Here is a 27587-nt window from a genome sequence, read left to right as displayed (position 1 = left end):
TTTGTTTTTCTTTTATTGATTTGGTTTTGCCCAGGTAATGTGATTCGTAGATGCCAGCGCTAGATTGCAAACCAAGTAATAAACTGTTAATAATATTCACTTTACGGCCACGTCAGATTAGTTATCTAGCGTCTCGCAGCTGTTGTTGGTCCGTTTTCAGGGTTAAGCTCATTTTTCATGTCAGTCTAGAGAGAAAAATACACTATGTACTGTGCCATTGTTTCTTGGTGAACAATAAATTGCCCAGGAAGTACAGGTCAGGGCGACAATGCAGTGATCCTACAAATAATGTACTTTGTGTCAGGGGCTTGTGCCTGAGCTACTACTGAGGAGTGCGGCCCTGTCTCCGTGTAATTGATTTGGCACATTTGTCTTGGTTTACTGATGATATCAAGACAGTGAATTGCTGCACTCCGAGCAGCAGCCAAGTGTCCGGATACAAAACCTATCGGGCGACGTGGCGGACTTCCAGACAGCTGGCTGGAAATACTGTGATTCTTAGCATTCAGTAACAATGACACTGGCCGGCTTTTAGAATCTGAAGTTAAAAAAAAAAAAGCGAAAGTTTAACGGGAGGGCTCAGAGAGTGCAAACTTCTGCCAAGGTTTAGACATCTGTCCCCTGTTTCAATTGGTAAGTGAAAGGCTTCAATCAATAATTCTCCTGGTGAGGTGGGACAAGAATAATGTTTCATTCACACCCCCAATTTGTCCTTGCACTTAAGAACATCCATCCATCCATCCATTTTCTTTGCTGCTTATCCTCACAAGGGTCACGGGGAGTGCCGGAGCCTATCCCAGCTGTCAACGGGCAGGAGGCGGGGTACACCCTGAACTGGTTGCCAGCCAATTGCAGGGCACATCGAGGCAAACAGCCGGACTCACAATCACACCTCGGGGCAATTTAGAGTGTCCAATTAATGGTGCATGTTTTTGGGATGTGGGAGGAAACCGGAGTGCCCGGAGGAAACCCACACAGGGACAGGGAGAACATGCAAACTCCACACAGGCGGGTCCGCGATTGAACCTCAGAACTGTGAGGCAAACGCTTTACCAGCTGAGCCACTGTGCCGCCTTAATAAGAACAAAAACAAAAAAATATATCATACATAAACACGGAAAATTACAACTTGTTAACCAACTATTTGTTAACCTTGTTTAATTCTTCTAATTGTTGCTAAACCGGATCAGCACCACATTAAACTTGCTTTGACAATGGCGCTTCTGAGGCTCCACTCACATAGCAGATTGTTTAAATACTACTTTAAACATGATTTTTTTTTTTAGCTTATTTTTATGATCTATTAGTGGATTCTCATTCAAATATGTTGAAATGGTCTGGAAAATGTCTCATTAATATTGGGGAAATCCTTTTTATACTTGTATGCCATTTTTTAATTTCAATGTATTTTTCTTTCTAAATATAAATCTGTATTGACCTGCATTTCAGAATCATTTTTGATTGAGAGGTTTAATGTTCTGTGTGGGGCGGCACAGTGGTGCAGCTGGAGAGCGCTGGCCTCACAGTTCTGAAGACCCGGGTTCGATCCCAGACCTACCTGTGTGGAGTTTTCATGTTCTCCCCGTGCCTGCGGGAACTCCAATTTCCTCCCACATCCCAAAAACGTGGAACATTAATTAGACACCTTAATTGCCCCTAGGTGTGATTGTGAGTTTGGCTGTTTGTAGCCATGTGCCCTGCGATCGGCTGGCAACCAGTTCAGGGTGTACCCCGCCTCCTGCCCGTTGACAGCTGGGATAGGCTCCACCACGCCCCGTGACCCTTGTGAGAATAAGCGGCAAAGAAAATGGATGGATGGATGGATGGATGGATGGATGGATGTTCTGTGTCATGCTCTTATACTCAGGAAGCTAATCACAAGCAGTGATTGCGCTCAAAATCATAAATGAAGCTGAAGTTCTCTCGAAAACATGATGTGGAAAGTAATGAAACTAATGTTGACATGGCGAATTGTTCATGTGGCTTTATGGACTCGGTCTTTGTTGTGCTAAGTGATATCACAAACAGTTTGTGGAACATCCTCGCCTGCACTGTTAAAGGGAAGCCAAGTGTTGAAGTCGCGTCTCCCCCGTGCAGGATGGGAAGCAGAAACTCTGCCGGGCTTCGGTCATAATGGCCGTTGGCCCGCTCTCTGATTGGCCGCAAATGTGGTTTTGATGCGCTGAACAGTTTGTCTGTCATGATTGATTAGAGTCCTGGTTGCCGGTGGCTTGAGTTGCCAACTGCATGCGAGATACTATTTGAGTTATTTTGACGGCAATTCTGTCAATTATAGGCAGGTTGTGACAACGAGGTGTTGCAAAGTCAAAGTGCACCATTGTCGGACTGTAATTTCAAAAGAGTCTTTGAAAGCACTTCTCTTCAAGAATCAGGTCAAGCAAAGTGGAAAAACCTACTTTCCTTTCTAGACCTGCTTATATTAACATTTAACAGGAAGACGCTTCTGCTCATCTACGTATCCTCAACACTAAGTCGGTGTCTTTGTCTAAGAATCAATGCCTTTGCCTTGCTGTTGATCACTGGAGTTATTCACGTCTCCGCCGAGGCTGCGCTGGGACCCCCGCCAAACCACGTGAGACCCATGTTGTAGGGTGGCTTCTCCTTGTTCCCCATTGGCTCAGCTTGTTCCGACCCAAACCTCCCTGTGTATTTAGATTTTGACACCTCGTTGGCAGATAAGATGACAGCTGACCTTACAAAGAATACGCGGTGTGCAATATGTCTGTGGATAGATAGATAGATAGATAGATAGATAGATAGATAGATAGATAGATAGATAGATAGATAGATAGATAGATAGATAGATAGATAGATAGATAGATAGATAGATAGATAGATAGATAGATAGATAGATAGATAGATAGATAGATAGATAGATAGAAGCATCATGGCTTCAGTGAATGTCATTTTTAAAAATGCTTAATATTGAGTAGCATGCAAAGAATAATGGAGGTTTCAAACGTGTGAGCTTGTTTGGTCTTTCATTCATCAGAATAAGAGTTCACTCCATTTTCATTTGCCGTCACCTAGATTCAGTCGTGCGGTTTTAAGAGTAAATCCAGGCTTCCTCATTTAATGAGGCCAGGATGAGGATGAGATTTAACGGTCCGGAACATTCTCCCAGACATACTTCTATATGAGGCCCCTTTTTTATAGCTACAGTATTTAGTCCAGACTTTAGGAGTGGGACTCTAATGCTGCTGTTGTGTGTTCGCATGACAGCGGCCCTCCCCAAGGCGCGTCTTCCGAGCTGGAGGTGATCTCCCAGCAAGTGGAGGAGGACAACCAGTGCGTGGCCCCAGTTCAGCTGGTTAGCTTCACCTACAGAGACTTGCCGTTGGCCGCCCTGGACGTATCCCTCGCCGGATCGCAGCTCATCTCAAACCCAGACGAAGAGGACAACAGAGAGGGGTATGTCTCTAGAAGATTCTATCGCTCACAGCTTTTCATTATTTATATTTGACATGCTGGAATCAGTAAATGGACGGATTTTGTATTATTTATTTTTGGATTAATGGCGGGTTTGCCAAAAGTACAGTTACATTCAATTGAACCTACAGGTTACTTACTAAGCTTACTTCCAGACATGCCAAAAAAAAAAAAAAATTCAAAGAGGGAATCCTTACCAACGGGACCACAGTTCCAAACCATCATCAAAATAGCTTTATTGTCGAAATGGCAAAGAAAATCTCTTATACAGGAAATGAAGTATCATCGACTAGGAAAAAGAAAAAACTTATGTAATATAAAAATGTCAGTTCATTTTTACATCTGACTTAAAGTTAGAGTATGCACTATTTTTTTATTTAAAAAAAATGTCATTTTCACTTCAGCCACTACAAGAGGAGATGACACAGTGCCTCTAATATATTGCTCTATTTTTATCGATGAGATTTTTTTTATACATATATTTAGTGACTACCAAAGACTTTCCTATGCTTGTGCACCAAAAATTATGTAGCAGAAATGATGTACTGAAAATTATCCATTATACGAAGTCGTCAAGGGAGCGCAGTAAAAAGCAATGTAAAGATATTATTTTTGGTAGCAGAAAATGGTCATGCAATAATTACTGTGTAAACAAAAACAATGGTGCAAAATAACTCAACACTTCATTCCATGCATGTCTGTTTGTCTCTGTTTATTTGAAAATTGAACAAATGTTCAATCATGATTTTTTTTGTAAGTCTTTCTGAGAAACTCTTAGCTGTCCAACAAGGTGCCTGATGAAAAATACAGTGGAATTATTCACTCTGTCAGCATTGTAACTGGGAGATTTCTGTCTGATATCTTCATCACAAATGAAGACAGGCATCAATGTAAGAAGAAAACACTAACAATTGTCTGCCGCCAACAAAATATGCGCATCTTCCTGTAGCCATTTGTCTGACATAAAATAAATGAAGTGAAACTTCTTTTTTTCTCCACTGGCTGGCCTTCAAAAAGGGGAAAAATTGTAGTGGAATGTTCTAGAATAATCCCATTCAAGGGGCAGCCTATATCATATGGACGCAACATTTCTGATTTTATAATACTCAACCCCGAAGTCGGAGCTCCGATCGATTCATCCATTGTCACTGCCTCTCTACTAGTCACAACTCAAAATCCTCAAAAGAAAAACTATAAAGCGATGTCGCCGCTCACAGCTCAAGATGTGGTTCTGAGCTCCACTTTGATTCCCCCCACTGTCGGATCAGAGATCACGCAGAAGCATTAAATGAGGAAGATTAATCATTATAATCAGATCCCGCTCTCACTAATTTGCGTGCTCAAAAGCCCCAAATGTAATCACACGACGACTGATGTTGCCACCCCAATTATGAAAATTCTGGTAATATTGTGGCCTGTTGCTGCGTGAATGTACTGTATCCTTAATGAGGTGGGATGGGCCATAATCTATCCTGCCGTCACACTCTCCATTACTCTCCATTACTCCTTATTGCATCCTTATCGTCACGATTCATGTTAGAGTCGTGTGAGTCTTGAATTTGCATGAATTTATTCTTGTCGTTATATCAGATAGCCATCGCTTGCTTATGTGCTGCTTCCCTCTCCGCTCAGTGAGGTTTCTTTTATTCTCGGTGTCGATATCAGTCAGAAACCAGAGAGGCTCGTTACGATCGGATTCTGGCAGCTCTGTGGGACTGTGAGATGGGACAGATGGATCCTGAACCACTCCAAGATTGTTTATTCTTGCCCAGTAAAAAGACTTAAATAGTAACCATCCTACTGAGTGAGAAATCTGGTTGAGGACCACAGGAGGCACCTCGGTTGATGTTTTCCATCCACCCATCCATTTTCTTTGCCGCTTATCCTCACGAGGGTCGCAGGGAGTGCTGGAGCCTATCCCAGCTGTCAACGGGCAGGAGGCGAGGTACACCTTCAACTGGTTGCCAGCCAATCGCAGGGCACCTAGAGACAAACAGTCGCACTCACAATCACACCTAGGGGCAATTTAGAGTGTCCAATTGCATGTTTTTGAGATGTGGGAGGCCCAGAGAAAACCCACGCAGACACGGGGAGAACATGCAAACTCCACACAGGCGGTTTCCTCAGAACTGTGAGGCCAACGCTTTCCCAGCTGCTCCACCGTGCCGGCTTGATATGTTTTCATTATTTTTAAAAAATCATGCATTGGGTTTCCGTTTATTTAATTTTTTTTAGATTATGTCTCTCATAGTGGACAGGCAGCTAAGAAATTTTAAGACCCCTCCGTAATTTGGGAAAGCTTGTAAAATGGCAGGGTCTTCAAATACTTATTTTCCTCACTCGTAGATGAACCAAGATACTTTACTTGTAGTACATAATGTACATTGTAATTTGTGGAGCAGTAAAATTAAATTGGAAAATGTCTATTATTAATGTAAGAGTATTGTAGCTTTCATCTAGAGCAGTGACGATAGGAACACCTGGCAAGATTTAGCTTCACAAAGTAGTAAACTGTCTCCAAGTTTCATATGAGGCACTTTTATGAGGTATAAGCATCGTGTTGATTTAAGATTTGAGCTGCGCTGTGATTTGTCAGCTGCTGCACAGCTGTAAACCCTGTGCTGATGTGTGTTTTTGTTGGCATATGATTTATTGAGTGATTTTTTTTTTTTGCGACAGAATGAGAGGAAAACAAAGGCGCTGTGTTTAAAAAAAAAAGGTGTGGGTTAGGACGGAGAGAATTCAAAGACGCTGACGTGTGTTTCTTGTTTGTTGTCGTTGTTGAATTCGCTGGCGAGTGATACACGAGCGATGTTGATGTCCTCGACTGACGGAGTTCATGCTGGTGGTTTTATTATTATTATTGTTTTCAAACAGTCCTGTTCAGGTTTAATGTTTTTGTATAACAGAAAATTTAGACTCAAACTGTACAACAGAATTGGGGAAGAAGAAAAAAAAAGCTTTTCTAAGGAGGAAATAAAAATAAACAAAGATGATGTGGCTGCACTCATGTGGACACTTCTTATATGTGGGAATTATGTTGGTGTGTTCAGAATGAACCAAACACCTTCAAATTTATTTTAAATGGGACCCAACACATATTTACCACCATTTAAAGGTCAACTCTCATCCCTATAAACATTCTAAAATAGATATTGAAGTGAAAAATACATATAAGATTATTCACTTCAATGTCCATATGAAAAAATAAATATGAGCGGAGAGCGCGTCATCCAAGCGCAAAGTGTCATTCGGCATCCAAGTGGTCACCATATTGGCTGTATTTACTGTCCGTGGTGTCACCCTGGACATTCGCCATTGAAAACACGCTGTGGCCCCTACTATGGGACACGGCCCTTCAGACATGGAAGCTCTTTTCGAAGAAGAGAACATGTCACAATCGAGCGAAGTGTCCGGGGCAATATTACCCTATTGTTTTGAGCCATATGTTAGATGATATGCGGATTACTTCCAATAACAGACTCCCAGACAGTAAGTATGAGCCAGCCCGGGCAAAGCCGTGCTCATCTGCGAGGGACAATGCGGAAGCCTTCACTGGCGAAGCTCTCGTCCTTTGAACACGTGCAATCTATTTTTCACGACAAACCAGGTCTCTTGGAAACTTATGATGGGTAAATCCGTCCTCCCGAGTGTCCAAGCAATATGAGCCGGGATTTTGGCTAACACAAAGGAACAGCGCGCTATCTTCCTGCAGGTAAAACAAATAGAAACAAACAAGTGTGATTGAGCGCACACCAGCCTCCAACGTCACTTCCTGCTTCTTGTGGAAAACAAATCCCCCAAGAGAATTTTCATGGCGGGAGTTGCAAAAAGCCATATATGTCAAAATCATGTTTTGTGGTGAAAAAACGGATGGGTCCTTACTGGGTGCCGTTTTTTCCTTAATAACATACTAAAAATCATCCATTTCATGACACTTGACCTTTAAAGTTCCACCATTTAGCCCCAAATGAAATTCTGCTGTCCTAGTGGGTAAAACGATTTTGGTTTCATTTTTTTAATATCGCAAACCCTGAAATTTGAACAGGGGTGTGTAGACTTTTTATACCTATTGTATGTAGACTTGCATAAGGTATATTTGGGAAGAGTATAAAAGCATGATGTAATATGGACAATGGAGGGACATTGAGTTGGGGCACTATTTGGCGCTGTGCTGGCTACACGGAGTCCAGAAGTACACGTTTTATACTGGACAGTAAAAGTGATACCTTTTATGCTTTTTAAAAGTTCTCATAAAAGAAAATAGGGCAGCACACAGACGACGGAAGAATTCATTTAAAAAAAAAAAAATATGAGGAACAGCTTTTTTATTTTCGCACCCTGGTCAAGGAAGTATTTTAGAAGCTAACCGTGCTTCCAGGTTGAGTATGCCGTGTAGTATTTCCTGCGAGCGTCTCAGGTTGACATTTGTGATCACTAGGTCAAAGACACACGTGTCACTTCAGGATTGCGCGGCTTCACATGCACGCTGCGTGGAAAAAGAGCGTCAGCAGTGGTGGAAGCGTTTATGACACACGCGTTGCGTCGTAGGCTTGACGCAGGCGGCGCATGCTTGAGAGTTTTTGAAATCATTCACGCAATGTCTGTGATGTAGTGAGTACAATAAAAAATGACAGTAAGAGGAGGTGCTGGGATTTCCATGACGGAGTCTTGTCTCCTGTAATTTACATTCCAGACATGCTTCGTCACCATACCTTGCAATGTCCTCTTTTTTCTGTGGGGGGGAGATCTTGTTACAAGGTAAACCTTTAGCTAAAGAGATGTGTTGGATGCTGTTCTGCTTAGGATACAGACAGAAAATTCATATGCTGTTTATTGAATCCTCATTATGTTGGCAATTTTTTGGAAGCTTATCTAATATTTGATAACCCGACCTTGGTTCGCTTTTTTTTTTTTTTTTTTTTTTTTTTTTGCTCCGAAAAGGAGTGGAGGAACACTCAACACACAGAGGCACGTTTAGTCTTGCACGGCAGCTTCACAGCGCTCTTCATCAGGAGACGTGGGCGATGATGTGGGAGATGGATGTTCTGGCGGTCCGCATGGGGGAACAAGCAGTACTAGCAGATTCTGTGCAGTGGTGAGGATGGAATTATTAATAGAATTTGGCTGCGCCGTCTCCTGCACGGAGGTTCAAGATGCGATTTCACGCCGCAGTCAAATATTTCTCATCTTGAAGCGAGAATCATCTTAACACCCTCATAGTAACAACTTCTTCGGGGGTTTCTCTTTGTGTGTCCGGTCTCAACGCATTGTTGTCACCCATCATCACCTCCCATGACCGCAAATAAGCTTCATTTATGTTTCTCACGAAGGGAGGACGGATGGTGGAAATGCGAGGAAGTGATTTAGGGAAACGATACACTTGTCACATCGGTCTGGCTTTTCATGGGGAGAACATGCAAACTCTGCACAGTCGAGGCCGGGATTTGAATCCCGGTCCTCAGAACTATGAGGCCAACGCTCCACGGCTGTTTATGATGTCATAAAAACATTAAAACGACAACTATTGAAGTCGTGATTTGTGAAGATTTATTATGATTATGACTGTCCCGCAGTAATGTAATGCTGATTTTCAGACATTTGGACACTTTGTTTTGGAGCTGAACTTTTATGGATTGTTACAATATGTTCCACACAAACATCCCCGCGGCAAGTAGACAACTTTGTGACTCAACCTTTCGCTTTTTTGATTTGCATCTCAAGGAAAACGAACATCCTTTTGCTGACTAATGCGTCGAGAGAAGCAGTCATATCCTCCTTGATCACTGTTTCTTTCCAAAATAAGCAGTCATTGGCTGCCAGGTGTGGTTGTCGTGACCTCCGGATTAGGTGAAGCTCACATTTCTGTCAGCGCTTCTCCCCGTGCGGCTGTCGTCGCCCGTCCCGAGTTTTCATCCGCGTTTCGGCACCGCGGTGGCGGCAGCAGCAGCAGCAGCAGCAGCAGCAGCATATGTCGCTGATCTCCAGGGGTCGAAGTGAGAGGTGTGAGGCACACAGCAATGGCAGATGGTTCATATGGGTCAAGCTGCCACTTTGACTGGAAGAGAGAGAGGGCGCAGGGGATAAAAGCAAGGATGTCGGATTGGAGCACCACCTTTTTTCCCCCCCTTTCACATCACTCACTACCAGCGGCTCCATTTGATGAATGTTGGACACTTTTATAGGATTATGAAAGAAAAAGAGAACTGAAATGAAATGGTGAGCATGCCCGCCACACTTCTGAGGTATTCGGGCTTCCCGTTACCTTCCGAAAACACGTATTTCGGGTTCATTGAAGACGCTAAATTATCTATTAGTATGAATGCGAGTGTGAAAGGTTGTTTGTCTTCAAGTGCCCCTTCAAGTGCAATTGATGGGCGACCAGTCCAGGGTGCACCCTCTCTCACTCAGTAATCAGCCACAGTTAAAAAGAATAAAAGATGCACAGCTGGGCGCATGGCGAGGGGGAACTAACAATCACAACACACACAAACATGCGAGGCGCGTGTAATAAATATCCATTTTTTGTTTATCGACGCTGCGATTACAATACTTCATTCCCACTCAGTTTTGACTGGTTATGAGACAAATATCTGCATGCACTTTTCGAAACAAAAGTACTCATTTACCTTAACTGTTTTATTGATCCTTACAATTCTGCGTTTTTTAAATTGTATTTGTTGATATGATTCTTATTGTTGTCACATTACACTGCAAAGCAAATTTCCCCACTGAGGGGCGGTAAAAATGACAGCGACTTGACCTTACATCACTGGTGTCAAATTCAAGGCCTGGGGGCCAGATCCGGCCCGCCACATGATTTTATGTGGCCCAGAAAGCCAAATCATGTATGTCAACTTCTGTGATTCTTGTTCAAATCTGTACCAAAATTTCAAATTGGCATATCATCAATCATAACGTTGAGGTATTGCAAGTGTTTTTACATTAACAAACATCAACAATAGTTGAAAACCCATTACCCTTGATTTCTGATTCCAAAAGTAATATATAAATTTCACGTGTCTATAGGATGAGGCGATAAATGATTTTTATGGTTTCACAGTCATAACGGCCCTCTGAGGGAAACCCGAACGACAATGTGGCCCGCGCCAAAAATGAGTTTGACACCCCTGCCTTACATGTTTCGAACACTTTGGCAATGATGACGGATCGTGAAGACTGCAGACAATTGTGCTCAACCCAGTGTTTTGGTTTTTTATTTTCATTTATGTTCCAAACACCATGTCATACCTGCTGTTGTGTTGCTAGATGCCGCTTTTCTCAGAGACCCCCAATCCCCAGACCCTGACTCTATCTCAAGAACTCATAGGAACAGTCTACTTCACCAAGCTGTCCCTCCCCCTTGTCCCCATGTGCGACACAATGGATGACATTTGTGCGCGCAGGCTTTGAGGGTTTCTTAATATTCACAGACATGCGAAGTGCAAGATTGCTTTTTAGGCCGAGCGCGACAAGCGGAAGTGGTGAAAACCTATTTATCAAGGACAGCTTGTCTGCCGCTACACACGCGGAGCCCGATCCATCTTCATTTGCGCAGTGTCCGTGGCCCATTTTTCTGCTGAAGACCGCCGCTTTGTGTCCCGGCTGCCATGTCGCTCCTCGGCGGAAGACGCGAGATCTGATGACACTTTGAAGCCGGAGCCTGCAGATGACGGGAATCAATTCATTCCTGTCCGGCAATCAAAAGACTTACATATTGACCAGACCGCAACACTGGGTACACATGCATAATTTAACAAGATTTGAGACTGTCCAGGGTCTGTTTTATTTAAACACGCTTTTACAAAGCACGGTGATATATCTCCTGAAGATTATTTGCTACATATAATGTATCTTTATTTACATATCTATGTCAATGACGTAATAATGACAGGCAGAGGGAAAAAGTGCTTTTCAGCTTGATCAAAGTTGTCAGAGGGCCCAGAACCAAAAACATCTCAACGTACCTGATATAATAATGCACAATAACTTTTTCCCTTTCTTTGAATGCATAACAAATCATATGCATGAGGAACATTTTTCAGGGTGTGCCTCGCCTCCTGCCTGAAGATTACTGGGATAGGCTCCAAAAGGAAGTACGCCTGCGTACTTACATTGTCTTTGTAAGACTATTGCAGCAACTGTGCAAAACGTGAATCATGTTTATAAATAATGACATAGAAAAAAACTCAAATTTAATCCATCGGACTTTATTGATGTAGTTAGGGAAAGAATATATACAGTATATGTATATATATATGAATACATAAATAAATACATAAATATTGAATATATATAATATAATATAATATATAATTCATGGTCGGCACAGTGGAGCAGCTGGTAAAGCGTTGGCCTCACAGTTCTGAGGACCCGGGTTCGATACCGGCCCCGCCTGTGTGGAGTTTGCATGTTCTCCCCGTGCCTGTGTGGGTTTCCTCCGGGGACTCCGGTTTCCTCCCACATTCCAAAAACATTCAACATTAATTGGACACTCTAATTGCCCCAAGGTGTAATTGTGAGCGTGGCTGTCCGTCTCCATGTGATCGGCTGACAAACAGTTCAGGGTGTACCCCGCCTCCTGCCCGTTGACAGTTGGGATAGGCTGTGGCACTCCCCGTGACCTCTGTGAGGATAAGCGGCTAAGAAAATGGATGGATGGATATAATTCATAGGTGTCAAACTTAAGGCACGTGGGCCAGATGTGACTTACCACATCATTTTATGCGGCCCGCAAAAGAAAATCATGTGGGTCAACTTCCATGATTTTTGCTAAAATCTACACAAAAATTTTCAATTGCCATATGTAATGTACAATAATGTTTAGATATGGCCTTTTTCTGCTGCCAATCCCCTTTTTACAGTAACTTGATTAGTAGTTAAGCAAACTACTATCCTTCTGATTTTCAAACTACTTATCACTCAATTTGTTGTGTATAAGAATATTGTGAGGTACGATTTCACTGTCCAAAAAAAATCAAAATGACAAAATTGCTTCGATTCAGGGCTGCTCTACCGATCCACACATATTGTACTCATGCGTTTCTGTGTATCGAGTCTTATCGGTTAATCGTCCCATCCCTAGTTTTAATTCACGGCATGTAATTCTCTTTTTGTTTGATGTTTAGTTTGACAGTACACGTAAACTGGCAGTTACTTCAAACATCTCAAAGCCTCTTTTTGTGAAGAATTGCTCGCGTTCCACCATCTTGTGAAGTACGGTTTGGACGTAGCTCTCAAGTCAAAGCAAAAACTCGTCCAAACAAGCTACTTGTATCTGGGAAAACCCTTGTTAGCTGGCTCACTCGTATCTCAAGACACCATTTTGTGTCAATTACTGTGCATTCAGTGCACTACATCGCACCAACTGTGTTTAATGTTTTTAGCCTGAGAATGTAAACCTGGATGTGTTAACCATTTTTGGGTCCCCAATTAGAGCAATAATCCATATATTCACCGTACTTTGCAGCTGCATGAATAAATAATTAATTGTTGGCCATGCAGAAAACTGTTGCCTCCCGGTGATGAATCACTTTGTGGGAAAATCTAATTGTGTGCGCCCCAGTGTGCGGCGCTCTTTTGCTGACCTACGTGGCTCCGTTGTAAACGCGCAATCAAGGCATTAATCAAGAGTTCCGATCGATCATTCAGGGGCCTGCCAGACCTGAGCAACTTGCACGGAGTCGTGATTTTTTTTTTTTTTCAAGGCCTACTTTGAAGGGGAGTTTTATGTGCGTGTGTAAAATCTATACCTTCAGTCAGTTGATGGAGTGGTCCACGCTTATTACCGCTTAATGAAACACGCCGCAAGCCCACTTTCATTTAATCTAATTTAGCACATGCGTCCCTCCGTGAATCAAAGATGACGTGATGTGACTGAAAGTTTCCCATCTGGGGCTCTATCCTATCGCTCTGCCTTGATGTCTCTCTTCCGTCTGGACACTCTCCCACAGCCGCGCCGTCACGTCCATCTCAGCCCGCTATTGATCGCGCTCATGATCTTATCCCCTCGCTCAGTTCACCTTCCGCCCCACCTTCCCTGTCAGTTGACGTCTTCATGAAGCAACAACCTTTCCACGCTCGATCCATCTTGCAACATACGTGAGATGGACACCTGAGCCCATTTGAACCGAACCCGCCGTCACCCCCCAGAGCAACTCCAACGGTTTCCTTCCTTTTACCACTTCCTCATAAATACTTCAGCTCCTCAGGTTTGAGAAGTGATTTCCCTAAAATGAAGTTTGAGAGCTGGAAGTGATCTGTCAGTGCCACGTTCCCTGCTTTCAGACAGAAGGGTTCTTTACAGCTTTATTAAATTAATACTTTTGCTGCCCGGCCTGAGTGAGGATGTCTGAATGAATTATTATTCTGTCCCGGAGAGTGCAAGTCACGTGACACGCCATTTCGTTCTCCTCGCTAATGCTCCTCAAATGTCTCATGGAGACATAAATGTTTCTTTCCCTCCATAGAGCTCCAAAATTGTATATTGATCCTAACGTTGCCAACCCTCCGCTGCTTCAGCCTTTGGATGCAGAGCAAGTTGTTGGGCTACTTCATTTTGAGCTTTTTGTCCTACGTTGTCTTTTTTAGATTTCCATGTTATCCTTCTTCTGGATGTGGGGACCAATGATTCATATTTTCACTTAGTTCACCAATAATTGTGTGCATTTATTTTGGAATCCATGAGTATATTTGCGGCAGCACGGTGGGGCAGCTGGAAAACGTTGGCCTCACAGTTCTGAGGTCCCGGGTTCAATCCCAGACCCTTCTGTGTGGAGTTTGCATGTTCTCCCCATGCATGCGTGGCTGTTTTCCGGGCACTCCGGTTTCCTCCCACATCCCAAAAACATGAAACATTAAAAGGACACTCTAAATTGCCCTGAGGTGTGATTGTGAGTGCGGCTGTTTGTCTCGATTTTCAGTTGAGGGTGTACCCTACCTCCTGCCCGTTGACAGCTGGGATAGGCTGCAGCAATCCCTGTGACCGTCGTGAGGATAAGTGGGAAAGAAAATGGATGGAAGGATTAATTGGACAATCCAAAATTGCCCATAGGTGTGATTTTGAGTGCAGCTGTTTGTCTCCATGTGCCCTGCAATTGGCTGACAACCAGTTCAGGGCTCCTACCCGTTGACAGCTGGGATAGGCTCCAGCAATCCCGCGAAATTCGTGGGGATAAGCGGCTAAGAAAATGGATGGATGTATATTTGCTTTAAATTTATAGGGGGGACTTGTTTTTTTGGGGGGGTGAGGGGGGCACTATAATGCCTCTGTAAGTTTAGTCAGGCCACAACAGGGAGCACATTCACTGGGGGCTGGAATGGAGAGTATGTCACTATATGATTATTCTGACTATTATGTAATAATAATAATACCCAGCAAATATTTAATGTCTCCAACACCAAATGTTATTGAGCTTTAACAATGCAGAAAACATCGCAACTATTAATTGCTTTGTAAATGTTGTAGTAGGCTGTACCTCGGCCAAGCGGTTCGCACATTTGCCTCACAGTTCCGAGGTGCCGGGTTTGAATCTCAGCTCCAACCTCCCTGTTGAGTTGGCATGTTCTCCTTTCTGCGGAGAATTTTCACTTCTTGCAACATTCTAAAAATATCCGCGTTAGATTAATTCAAGAGTGTGTGAGTGTGAAAGTATTTTGGTTCGTTTGTGCTTTATTCTTGTTACTTAAAACCAAATATTATTGGTTTTAATAAACTGTTAACCCCTCTGTTCATGTACTATTTTTTTTACTATGCAATAGTACTGCCTATATGTGTTTTGTGGCAATTTGCAAAATAAAATAAAGTATAAATGCAAACAACTGGCTGTTATCTCCGACTTAATTTTATATGAAAAGAGAGCTTTTAAGTGGAATGAAGCGAGGTTGCCTCCAGGCCAGAATAAATGAAAATGACTTGAGATGAGACGGCCAAAGTGTGCAACACATTTGTGTCAACATAATTGATTATGTTAAGTGTGTCATTTTAACATTGGCTGATTAAAAAAAATAAATAAATTGTGCATGTTGCCCTTCCTTGCGTTTTATTGTCACGACCTCTCCTGTCAGAAAATAAGATGACTCCCATCATTTGTCTTCTCTCCCCCCCCCCCCCATCAACCCTTCCAGGTCCAACTGGCTGAAGCCGTGCTGCGGGGGCCGGGCGGCGTTGTGGCAAGTGTGCCTGGCGTCGGCCGGCTTCAACTGCGTGCTGGTGGCCTGCGTGGTTCTGGTGGTGGTGCTGCTGACTCTGGAGCTGCTCGTCGACACCAAGCTGCTGCAGTGTGAGTAAACAGATGCCGATTTAGGAGTCCAGCTGTTCCTTGTAACTGACTACCGTCAGCGCTTGTCTGCACCTGGAAACGTTGCGTAACATCTTCACGGCCTGTGTGAGTGTGCAATGAACAAGCTGCAAACGTTTTTTTTGTTTTGTTTTTTTTTTGCCAAGTCATCATTATCACGATTAAAGCCAGTAATTGCTTCGTTTGTCATTTCGAGTCAGCACTAAGACATACAAGATGAGTTTCTTTGCTTCCCAGCGGTGCCCCGAGAGTGTCAATTGAATGTAATTACGGAAATGTCATTCGTATGCAACAAAAAAATGACGATTTTGTGAAATGTTTTTTTTTAATCTCGAATAGTGTTGTTTATAAAAGAAACTCTTAGTGCATTACGATGAATCAATTGCGACTCATTTTGTCATACACTCATGAAAACAAACAGAATGCTCGATTAGGGTGTACTGTAAGTGTCTCAATAAACTGTTGTCATATTAGTCTTTTTTTTTTTTTCCACAAAGGCTATATAATATATGCCAATGAGTATTGTTTTGGCAGCACGGAGGCTCAGACGGAAAGCGTTGGCCTCACAGTTTTGAGGTCCCGGGTTCAACCCCGGCCACGCCTGTGCGGAGTTTGCATGTTCTCCCCGTGCCTGCGTGGCTTTTCTCCATGGACTCCGGTTTACTCCCACATCCCAAAAACATGCAACATTTATTGGCCACTCTAAATTGCCCCTAGGTGTGATTGTGAATGCGGCTGCTCATCTCTATGTGCCCTGCGATTGTCTGGCAACCAGTCCAGGGTGTACCCTGACTCCTGCCCAATGATAGCTAGAATAGGCTCCAGCACTCCTGTGACCCTTGTGGGGATAGGTGCATTAGAAAATGGTGTTGTCTGTCTCTATGTGCCCTGCGATTGGCCTGCAACCAATTCAGGGTGTACCCCACCTCCTTCCCGTTGACAGCTGGGATGGGCTCCAGCACTCCCCGCGACGCTTGTGAGGATTAGCGGCTAAAAAAATGGATGGATGGATGGATGGATGGATGGATGGAGTATTGTTTTTGTCTGCATGTTGCTGCACCATTTCTGTTCAAATGTGTATTGTTTAAAGGGTAAAAACATCAACTATCAATGCTAGTCGTTTGCCCGTTTATGGTGTTTTACTTTGGGTGTTAGCATTGTGCTAGCGCGATGCAAAGATGTGCAGTTATTTTCAAGAGACAATGTTTTTTTTAGGTTATATTTGACAATCAACTTCAATCTGAAGTGTTGATCAAAATATTAACTCCTCTCGGATTTTTGCTTGCAATTCAAAGCAAAAAAGCTGTCCAAATGACCACTTGTACATTGGAAAAACTTATAAGTCGGGTCACTCGTATCTCAAGGCACTACTGTACTGTATTTTCTTTTAGTAGCAATTAAACTTTCAAAACTACAATGTACAACACTATACTTTAATGAGTGTCTTTACACTTACTATACTATACTTATATACTTACTAATTTAATGAAGCTTCATGTTTCTTGCTAAAATACCTCAATGGATTGAGAATTGCATGCAGTTTTTGTTCCCATTTTTAAAAAGTGAGACAAATTTTCAAAAGGCAGTGTTAATTAAGTATGTACTCAAGATAACACGTGATGAGTACTTGGAAAATGTCAAGAATGACCAAAGAGACTGGTACCTTACACCTTCTTCATCTATGCACGGCTCTTTAACTTTTCATGCGATGAGCGGTCCCAGAATGTTCAGCAACGTCCCACGTGCCAAAGGTGCCCTGTGATCTGATTCAATGAATCCGCAACCTGTTGGACCCGCTGTTAACTTCACCTGCTTTTGTCAGTACAATTTATTGAAATAATTTGCAACTCATGGATGTTTCTGAAATGTTTGCCACTATATTAGGTTCTAAATAGGCATACTATTGAAGCTGTGTTTTCAACCCCCCCTCCAGCAATTCTTCCGCTGAAAACATTTGCATTTGGCACGATTATCATAAGAGGCATTATAAGGAGACACTGAGCCAAACGATCTTTTTAGTCCAGCACCAAATTTGACATTGTCAAACATACCCATCTGCTTCTTATCACAATTTTCCCAATGAAATTAGTGGCACCAATATTGTTGAAAAGAGAACCAAAAATACAAAGACCCGTAATTCCTGGCCTACAGACCACACCTGGTTACAAGCCTCACCCAGTACATTTGTAAAGGAAATACCATTTGGTACATACATACGCCGCAGCTGTGTAAAAGTGCCCACATTGTAACCCACATTGAAACACGTGATTTTTACAAAGATGGAACACAGAAAGAGTTTAACGCTAACGCTAGCGCAGCGCAAACAGGGCCGGTCAAAGTCACTTCCTCGGCACATGTATTCCACATACGTATCGTATCGGTCAGTTTTGGCATAAAACCTTCAAGGCTTCTGTCAGAAAGAAAAAAAATCAGGAATAGCCAACTCGAACATCTGAACTGTATGAAATGAGTTTTAGTGGTGGCAGGTGCGTGCTGATTCCATTTGGACCTGAGTTAGGATGGGATTGGTTGATTCTAAAAACAGCCATGTCCCCAATGATAAGGTCTCCAACCACATTTATGTCAGTTGTTTATTTTTTGAAAATATCTAATTAAAAAAAATCTCATGAGTTGTTGAGGTTTAAAAGTCATATTAATGATGGCGGGGGGGAGCTGAGCTGTTTAATACCATTTGGTACATACATACGCCGCAGCTGTGTAAAAGTGCCCACATTGTAACCCACATTGAAACACGTGATTTTTACAAAGATGGAACACAGAAAGAGTTTAACGCTAACGCTAGCGCAGCGCAAACAGGGCCGGTCAAAGTCACTTCCTCGGCACATGTATTCCACATACGTATCGTATCGGTCAGTTTTGGCATAAAACCTTCAAGGCTTCTGTCAGAAAGAAAAAAAATCAGGAATAGCCAACTCGAACATCTGAACTGTATGAAATGAGTTTTAGTGGTGGCAGGTGCGTGCTGATTCCATTTGGACCTGAGTTAGGATGGGATTGGTTGATTCTAAAAACAGCCATGTCCCCAATGATAAGGTCTCCAACCACATTTATGTCAGTTGTTTATTTTTTGAAAATATCTAATTAAAAAAAATCTCATGAGTTGTTGAGGTTTAAAAGTCATATTAATGATGGCGGGGGGGAGCTGAGCTGTTTAATGCCATCTGGTATACATTTTATTAGCGCAACGAATACACATCCGTCCGTGAGCCCACCGACTAATGGTTTTTCCTCTCGCCTGCAGTTAACAACGCTTCCCAGTTTGCCTGCGTCATCCACTGGATCAGCCTGGCTATCCTGTCCGTGTTCTTCACCGAGGTGAGTCCCCTGCAGAGGTACGCCCATTAAACAAGCTCACAGATGTGCTAACCACTTTTTGCTGCACATGATCTCAAGTCAACACCCAACCAAAACTGTAGTTTAAATTACACGTGTATACACTGTCAAATATTACTTTAATAGCCTTGAGGCAGACATGCTTAACGCCACCACGCCAGTATATTTAATACAAATATTGATATTTACCTGGAATTTATCGATGTTGTCCCACACGTACTGCACAATCTTTTCCGAGCGCAGTTGTTGTTCTTGCGGCGCCAAATAAGCGCAGCTGTTCAAGTATCGATCCCTGTTTCCTCAACAGCCTGAGACGTTTGTCTTCCTCAGACTTGATGGGCCCGCTGCGAACATTTAAATTCATTAGCAGGGTTAGCTGCAAGGGATGAACCCACACATGCACGGCAGCAATAAATGCCACCGCCTTGGTCTTTTATTGGAAGTTGCGACCCAGGATGCGCTGCTTCCAATATCCGGTGTCGCGCAGTGTTTTAGTTGGCCTCGCTTTGTTTTTCTCGCATCTCACCGACAGTGTCACCTTCTCTCTGTCTTCGTCCTCTGTCCCCCCCACCCACCCCTCAAGACTGTTTTCAGGATCGTGGTCCTGGGGATATGGGATTACATCGAGAATAAAGTGGAGGTAAGCTCCCGTGGGTGCTATTAGTCCCGCCTCAGGGGCTTCCTTCTCTGCAGTGTCATTGCCTCAAAGTCACCGCGCAACATGGCCAACGTGCAAGTGTCTTTTTTTTTTTTTCTTCTTCTTCCCTCAGGTGTTCGACGGAGCCGTCATCGTCCTCTCGCTGGCCCCCATGGTGGCCTCCACGGTGGCCAACGGCCCCAGCAGCCCCTGGGACGCCATTGGGCTAATCATCACGCTGCGCATATGGAGGGTCAAGAGGGTTATTGACGGTAATGCGGACTCCGTGTGTGCACGGGTGTGGGGTGGCGGCTTTCTGGCATGTGCGCGATGTGCGACCGTACGGGGTGGCGTCAGTCGGGAGGGGGGGGGGGGGGGCAACACATCCCTAATTTTGATGAAATGCAACATAAAATAATTTTTGATTGCCATTTGCCATTTGTATGGGCAGTTTCTGGTCATTCGTGGAGTCGTCCTTTGTGGGGAAATATCCATCCATCCATTTTCTTTTGCCGCTTATCCTCACAAGGGTCGCAGGGAGTGCCAGAGCTTATCCCAGCTGTCAACGGGCAGGAGGTGGGATACACCGTGAATTGGTCGCCAGCCAATCGCAGGGCACGTACAGACAAACAGTTGCACTCACAATCACACCGAGGGGCAATTTCGAGTGTCCAATTAATGTTGCATGTTTTTGGGATGTGGGAGGAAACCGGAGTGTCCAGACGAAACCCACGCAGGCACAGGGAGAACATGCAAACTCCACACAGTCGGGGCCGGGATCAAACCCGGGTCCTCAGAACTGTGAGGCCAACGTGCCGCCCATGGGGAAATAATTTGAAATAATTTTATCATCTAAGCCTTAGCATAAAAAAGCAAGCACGCTGGGAAACAAAGATGAAATATTTGTAATAAGTAGTCCCCAGGTCACTGATAGTGTAGTGGTTCACTTGCCTGACTTTGGTGCAGTCAGTGTGGGTTCAGTTCTCACTCAGTGACCATGTCGATGTGTTCCCTGTGACTACCTGGTGACCACTCAAGGTGGAGTCTGCCTTTCGCCCATGGATGGCTGGGATAGGCTCCAGTACTTCCACGAGCCTTGTGAGGATAAGTAGCTTGGAAAATGGAGAGGCGTGAAAGGGTTAGAGATGAACGATTACAACAAAAGTGATTTATAATATTCGTAACACTTCTTTCCTGTTTCTTTCCTTAATTCAAGTTGTTTGGTGATGTTACTGTCTTCTTATTGGTTTATTATTCAATATATTTTGATTAAAAACAAAAGGTCGACTCCATTGTGTGCGTGCGTGTGTGTGTGTTGTGGCCAGTGGTCTTGCACAGGGCAGGGTGCCACTTACGCAAAGACCACCGCAGAGTGTATGTTCATGTGATTGTGTGTGTCCCCTCTCGAGCTTGTTGCTTCAATTGTCTCTTTCCTCGTTATTTTATTGATTTAACATGACTTATGGTATTATGCTGTCCTAATTAATGTGTTTTTGTTCCGCTGAGGCAGTCGCTGAGGGCAAACTGTTAAACCAATTATGGAGAGCAGAACACACTGTTTGTTGGGAGTCATTGTTGATTTTAATAGCCTTGCTCCCCCTTGTGGTTTTCCAATTAGCTGCACAATGTGCGGAGTGGAGGTGGCAGGTGAGAAGGGACCACTCACCTCGTCTTACTTTCGGCCGGACCTTCCTGCTGATTGGACAAATTTGATTTTTAAATCGGCCGGATGGGTTAGATCAAACGTAATTGAGGTCAAATAAATAAATAAAGGGCCATATAAAATAATTAATTCTCATTTTTGAATTAATTATTCATAATTAATTCTATTATTATTTTATTATATCTAATTCACCAGTTATATTCTAAAATAAATACGGTGTCAAAAAACTTGCAATTGTTTATTTTTTGTGTATATATATATATATATATATATATATACCCAGAGAAAAGCCACACTAACACAGGGAGAACATGCAAACTGTCATTTTGCCCTGAACCAAAAATATGCACTTTTTTCTGTGGCCCATTTCTTTATATACTGTATTAAGTTAGTATTATATCTTATACTATATTATAATTTATCATTTTCAGAAAATGTCCTCTTCGTTGATGTTTGGTGTCTTCACTGCAGTGGAGCAAGCTGTTAGCTACTTTGCTATCTCCCACGTTAGCTCACGGGCAAGCGAACATAATAGATATCTAAATTTCCTGTGAGTTACAGTAATTGGCGACTGACACAAAACAAGCCAGAGCAAAGTGTTGACGTTTAAAAGATCACCGTGGTGGAGCAGTCTTTTTAGCTCATTAATTTGCTGATTTATCACTTCGCAGGCTAGCTCATTAGCTCATTGGCTAGCAAACACAATCAACGTTAACTTCCCCTTAAGTGTCTTTGCTGTGCGAATCTACGTGCTCCACATAAAGCCAGGCTGTTGAACATTGGTCATTATTAGTCACGATTACTAATCATTATGTTTGAACAATTTATGTCACAACCGTCAGAAAGGTAATCTGCTGTAAAACAACCCAGTCCAGGGTTGTTGTTATTGTTGTTTGCAAGTACAAAGAAAACAGAATTAGAGTATATATTTTTTATGTCTTGCTGCAGCCTACGTGCTGCAAGTGAAGGTGGAGATGGAGCTGGAGATCCAGCAGTATGAGAAGACCAAGGTGGTGCGAGAGGACCAGCTCGACCGCCTCACTCAGATCTGCCAGGAGCAGGCGGTGAGTGCAATTCATGAGTAATTACAGTGTGTTACCAGCAGAGAGCAATAAAGCACGATGAGACCAAAACCAAAAACTGCTGGAGCCTCACAGTTCTAAGGTCTTGTGTTCAAATTTCGGCTCTGGGCTTCCTGCGTGGAGTTTAAATGGTTTTATTTTACCAGTGAATTTTCTGGAGGTACTACAAAAATACTGCATGCATGTGAAGTTCAATGAAGACTCTAAATTATCCCCAACGCTCACTCAAAGTCATTTTGGATAGGCAAAAAAAATTTTAATGACTACGGGAGTTTTAAAAATAAGGATCAATTGTTTATGAATAATGTTATTAGATTTTATCAGTAATTGAATAAACACTTTCTGTGAGCTGTGGTGTGGGCTTCAAGGCCCGCAGTCATCGAGTCGTCATGCTACACCATTTCGATTTTTGCCTCGTACAATGCAGACAGTCCGATTCTTTCACGCTGAAAAGAGTGAAGAAATGAAGTCAACACCCCTTTTCTCTTCCTCTCTCCCTTCAGTTCGAGATCCGGCAGCTGAGGGCCCACCTGGCCCAGCAGGACCTGGATCTGGCGGCGGAGCGGGAAGCAGCCATGCAGATCCACCATATGTGGGGTAAACCGAGCAGCAGTTTCCATGAGGTGGACGGACTGGCCCCTGGGGTCTCCGAACATCACAGGCCGGCCAAAGTTAGAGAGCCCGGCGGACCCTCAGGTAACCGTCTGGAATAGGGGCCCCTTTGTGCCGGCAAGCTATCAGGTGTTATCTTTCTAGCTATCAGATGCTGTCTTTAGTGCACAAAGCGGCGTTCACTTGTTTGCGCTGCTGAATTGTGTCAACGGTGCCTTGCGAGCTGCCCAACAAATGATTGTCGATGCACGGACAAGTAGACCTGAAACTGAAACTTGTTCATGTGGAACTGGCGGCCATGAAAAAAAAAAAACCTTCAGGCTGATAATATTTGATAAGAAACAGAGTAGAACCTTCATGGTCGAGAACAATCTGATCCGGGATGCTGGTTAACCTCCAACTTGTGTAGGTTTCAACCCACTTTTACCATATGAAATCATGTTAAATGAATTATGCGTTATCATAACACCGTGACTCTACAACAATATTTTAGATAAAATTTTAACATTCCTCACTGTCATACACAGTATATTGTAAGAGCCTTTGACGTCGTCAAAATACACAAGTTATAGAGTATACACAATATATACATGACTCCATCTGCACAGACAACAAAAATAATTTGAACACCTGCTGTAATTGTAATCAATAGTGAAAGCATTTAGCATCCAAATATTCTTTTTTAGAGGTTGTGGCTGTCATTAAATATGTAAAATGAATGCTCACCGTAGCAATTGGGGTACGTAATGTGGCGGTTACCTTTGTTTCAATCAACAGGAAGAAGAATCCGTCCAGGCCAAAAAAGTACAACATCAAATGTAACATTTAACATTTGTACTTTTTATAGACTGATGCCTTGGAATGTGAGTGACCCAACTTAAGAGTTTTTCGACACACAGTGAAGAAAATAAGTATTTGAACACCCTGCGATATTGCAAGTTCTCCCACTTAGAAATCATGGAGGGGTCTGAAATTTTCATCGTAGGTGCATGTCCACTGTGAGAGAGAAAATCTAAAAAGAAAAATCCAGAAATCACAATGTATGATTATTTTAATGATGTGATTTGTGATCTAGTGAAGATCTGTGTGGAGGAGTGGGCCAAAATCCCTGGTGAACAGCTACAGGAAACGTTTGACTTCTGTAATTGCAAACAAACAACAACAACAAACAACTCACAGTGGACATGCGTCTGCAATGAACATTTCAGACCCCTCCATGATTTCTACGTGGGAGAACTTGCAATATAGCAGGGTGTTCAAATACTTATTTTCTATTTGCCATCGTTCCGCTGAATTGTTTTCCTTTGACTTCCGAGTGAAAATTTTAAGATACAGTTGCTATGTGGCGGTAGTGAATTCATCTCAGTCGGAAACAAGCAGCAGTTTGGCAAATACCAAATAATTCTTCACAAAAAAGTGCCAGCAAGTGTTTAATGCTAGTCCCAATAGGAGTGTACTGTTAAAAATCACAACATAATTTTGTGTTGAATTCCGTTCTCTTAATGCTAACAGCCATCACAGACATGCTAACAAATAGCATCTATTTGGCCGTATTACAACACTTTAGGATTTGGGGAACCTTGAGGAGTACTAAAAGCCGAGCAAATACTAGCAGTAAGTAGAAAAACATGGTAATAGGCAGTGCTAATTTGGACCTTTTATGAAGGGTTGACATCACACACACTTTCCTCTAACACATCTGAAGTCCACATTAAAAATCAGTGACAAGTCATAACTTTATCAAAGCTGTAAATTATGGAAATACACCTGAGAAGTTTCTGCTGCACTACTACTCCTTATGCACTCGTGTTATTGATCATATGGACCTGGGCCCCTCACGTATGACATGATACACTTAAAACAATTAAGGGTTATGAAAAGCTCCTCAAAATTTTCATGACCAATGGGGGCTTAAAAATAAGACACACATCAACACACATGGATTATTTTTTTGTGTGTAATTTGTATTATTATTATTATAGCAGTTTCATAAATCAATAACTTTGAATTTATTATGTTATACCTTGTCTATCTGACAACAGCAAAGTTGATCAATGGTATTGGTCCAATCCAGGGGTCACCAACGCGGTGCCCCGCGATGACAATTTAAGGCCCCCGCGAGGCATGTTCTAAAAATACCACAGTTTTAAATTTTGAATCTGACTTTTTTTTTTACATTTTTAAAATGACTGTAGTGTCACATACAAAGAATTAAAACAAAAGTATTTTATGTATGTATAATGAATTATGAATTAAGTCATGTAGCCCTTCGTTCAATCAGTTCTGATGAAGTAGCCCTCAGCCTCAAAACGGTGGATGACCCCTGGTCCAATCCTTTTTCCCAATCACATTTGAAAAAGTGGCAACATGTTAATCGCACCTACCAGGCCTGCAAATGAAATTATTCTAAAACAAGACTAGAAGGATTATTAAAAAGATTTATATTCAATCAGTTCTTATCTATCACAAGAAATGGGGAAAAAAAAAGTCCTATTTTATCTACTACTGTTGTGAGTTCATACCACATTGACCAAAAGTTGTGCTGCTACCGTATCTTCCACTGTCTTCAGATCACCCCGGCCAGGACGACATGAACAACTACATCAGTCAGTACTACAGCGAGCCAAGCAGCGGTGAGCATCAACGACATCCCTTTCACTCCCCCATTCCGGGATCCACATCAGTCCGTGTGCTGTCTCTTGTAGACACGGGCATCGCAGACCCCGCCGCGCGCGTCATCACCACGGCGGCTATCGACGTCCACCTTCCCGACAACCCGAGCCACCTCCCCCCGTCGCTGGTGAGCGCGGACGGCGTATCCGGCAGCCGCCTGCAGAGGGCCAACAGCTCGGCCAGCGAAGCCTCGGCCACCACGGCGTCGCACATCAGCAGCCGAACGCTGGGGTCGGCCGCCGACTACAGCTCCACCGTGCGCGAGGCTTCTACGTCCGCGGACTACAGCGAACAACGCTGCTACCCGCCACCCTACAGCAGCCCCCTGACCCTGGGGACTCAGCCCAGGGGGAGTCCCAGCGCCGTGGTGCAAGAGTTGCTCTCATCTTTATCTGAGGACTCCTGTCTCACCCAGAAGGGCCTGGACCCCGTCAACCTTAAACCGCCCAGCCCGACCGGTTCCACTAAAAACAGCTCCGAACTGGAGAACAGAGTGAACATCTACAACAAGCGGAACCAGGAGAGCCAGCTCAGGTCGCACAGCAAACCCCTCATCCAACTGCAGGGCACTGAAGCTTTCCTCGAGGAGAAGTACCGGATGATGGAGCCGGTCGACACTCCGATCCATCATCTGTCTGGGACATAAGGCTGTGGCAGGAACAGGAACCTCTCTTGATGCGCAAAACCACTGTCTATCAGAGACATAAGATAGTGAACAGGAACAGGAACCTTGTTCGCTTCGCATATCCATAATCAGTCTGAGATATAAGGTGATGAAAGATAGCAGGAACAGGAACCTCACTTAATGCTCCGAACCGCCCTCTGTCAGGGACATCAAATGGTGGACAGGGACCTTAAATGATACTTGAATCCATCATCTGTGCGACACATAAAGCAGTGAAAGAAACCAGGAAGAGGAAACTCCAGAAATGTTCTCGTTAATTCTGTGTGTGGGAATTAAAACGGTGTACAAGAGCAGAAACAGGAATCTCAATCGATGCTTGAATCCATCATTGTCTGGGTCATAAGAAAGTGGCACAGAGCAGGAACAGGAAGCTAAACTGATGTTCTCATCTGTCTGATACGTGAGAGGGTGGAAGTGAGCAGAACTTCAGTAGCTGCTCCAAATCAGCACCTGACTGGGACGTTACATGGTGGAGGGGAGCAGGAACAGAAACCTCAATTGATGCAAAAGTTTATATTCAGTCTAGAACTCAACATGGTGGGTGAGAGCCCGAACAGGGACCTGCGTAGATGCTCCTGTCCTTCATCTTTCATGGACATAACATGATGGAGAACAAGAGCAAACACGTCAACGGGCTTCATTTGTACAACTTGTGAGCCCATGATGCAGGAGGACTACTTATCAGGAAATGACTCACCAAGACACTTTGATCATTTTGACAAAAACTTGACCAGCAACAGGAAGCATTCCTAATGCTTCATGGACATAGAACATTTGCCCTTTTAATAAAACATCATAAAAGCAGTTTGGTGAAATAACTGCAAGGTACAGTGGAATCAGTGTTAAAGTCATTTTTAATCTCTTTCTATTTTAGCAATGTTTGTAATCTAAATTCTATGAAAAATGAGTTTTTTTGCAATCTAATCAGGTTCAGCTTGGTCTACTGAACTTTTAATATGTGCATCAATGACATCGTGTACATGATTGACTTTCAAAGCTCGTTAAGCTGTGTAAATATTTGTAAACAAGAATGTGCATCTACTACCAATTGATTATAGCATGAAGCTTCGAAAATACTGCACAGCAACTTTATAGTACCGGCAACAGCCATTTTCTATCTGGGTCATTACGG

At 43.2% G+C, this 27587-nt stretch overlaps 1 protein-coding gene across 1 annotated transcript in view; it reads left to right on the top strand.

Annotated features, from left to right (window-relative positions):
• Nucleotides 1–27587, top strand: part of tmem266 (transmembrane protein 266) — a 28868-nt gene extending 1281 nt beyond the window's left edge. The window contains exons 2-10 of the mRNA XM_061823320.1: nt 3244–3432; nt 15577–15731; nt 19012–19085; nt 19687–19743; nt 19874–20012; nt 22352–22467; nt 22989–23181; nt 25668–25730; nt 25803–27587. Coding sequence (XP_061679304.1) covers nt 3244–3432; nt 15577–15731; nt 19012–19085; nt 19687–19743; nt 19874–20012; nt 22352–22467; nt 22989–23181; nt 25668–25730; nt 25803–26416 — 1600 coding nt within the window. The 3' untranslated portion in view covers nt 26417–27587. The remainder of the gene's footprint in view (nt 1–3243; nt 3433–15576; nt 15732–19011; nt 19086–19686; nt 19744–19873; nt 20013–22351; nt 22468–22988; nt 23182–25667; nt 25731–25802) is intronic.

Source organism: Syngnathoides biaculeatus, chromosome 6 (genome assembly GCF_019802595.1).
Source record: "Syngnathoides biaculeatus isolate LvHL_M chromosome 6, ASM1980259v1, whole genome shotgun sequence".
NCBI classification, from domain to species: Eukaryota; Metazoa; Chordata; class Actinopteri; order Syngnathiformes; family Syngnathidae; genus Syngnathoides; species Syngnathoides biaculeatus.
The sequence above is the reverse complement of the archived record's forward strand: the minus strand, read 5'-3'. Positions and strand labels throughout refer to the sequence as shown.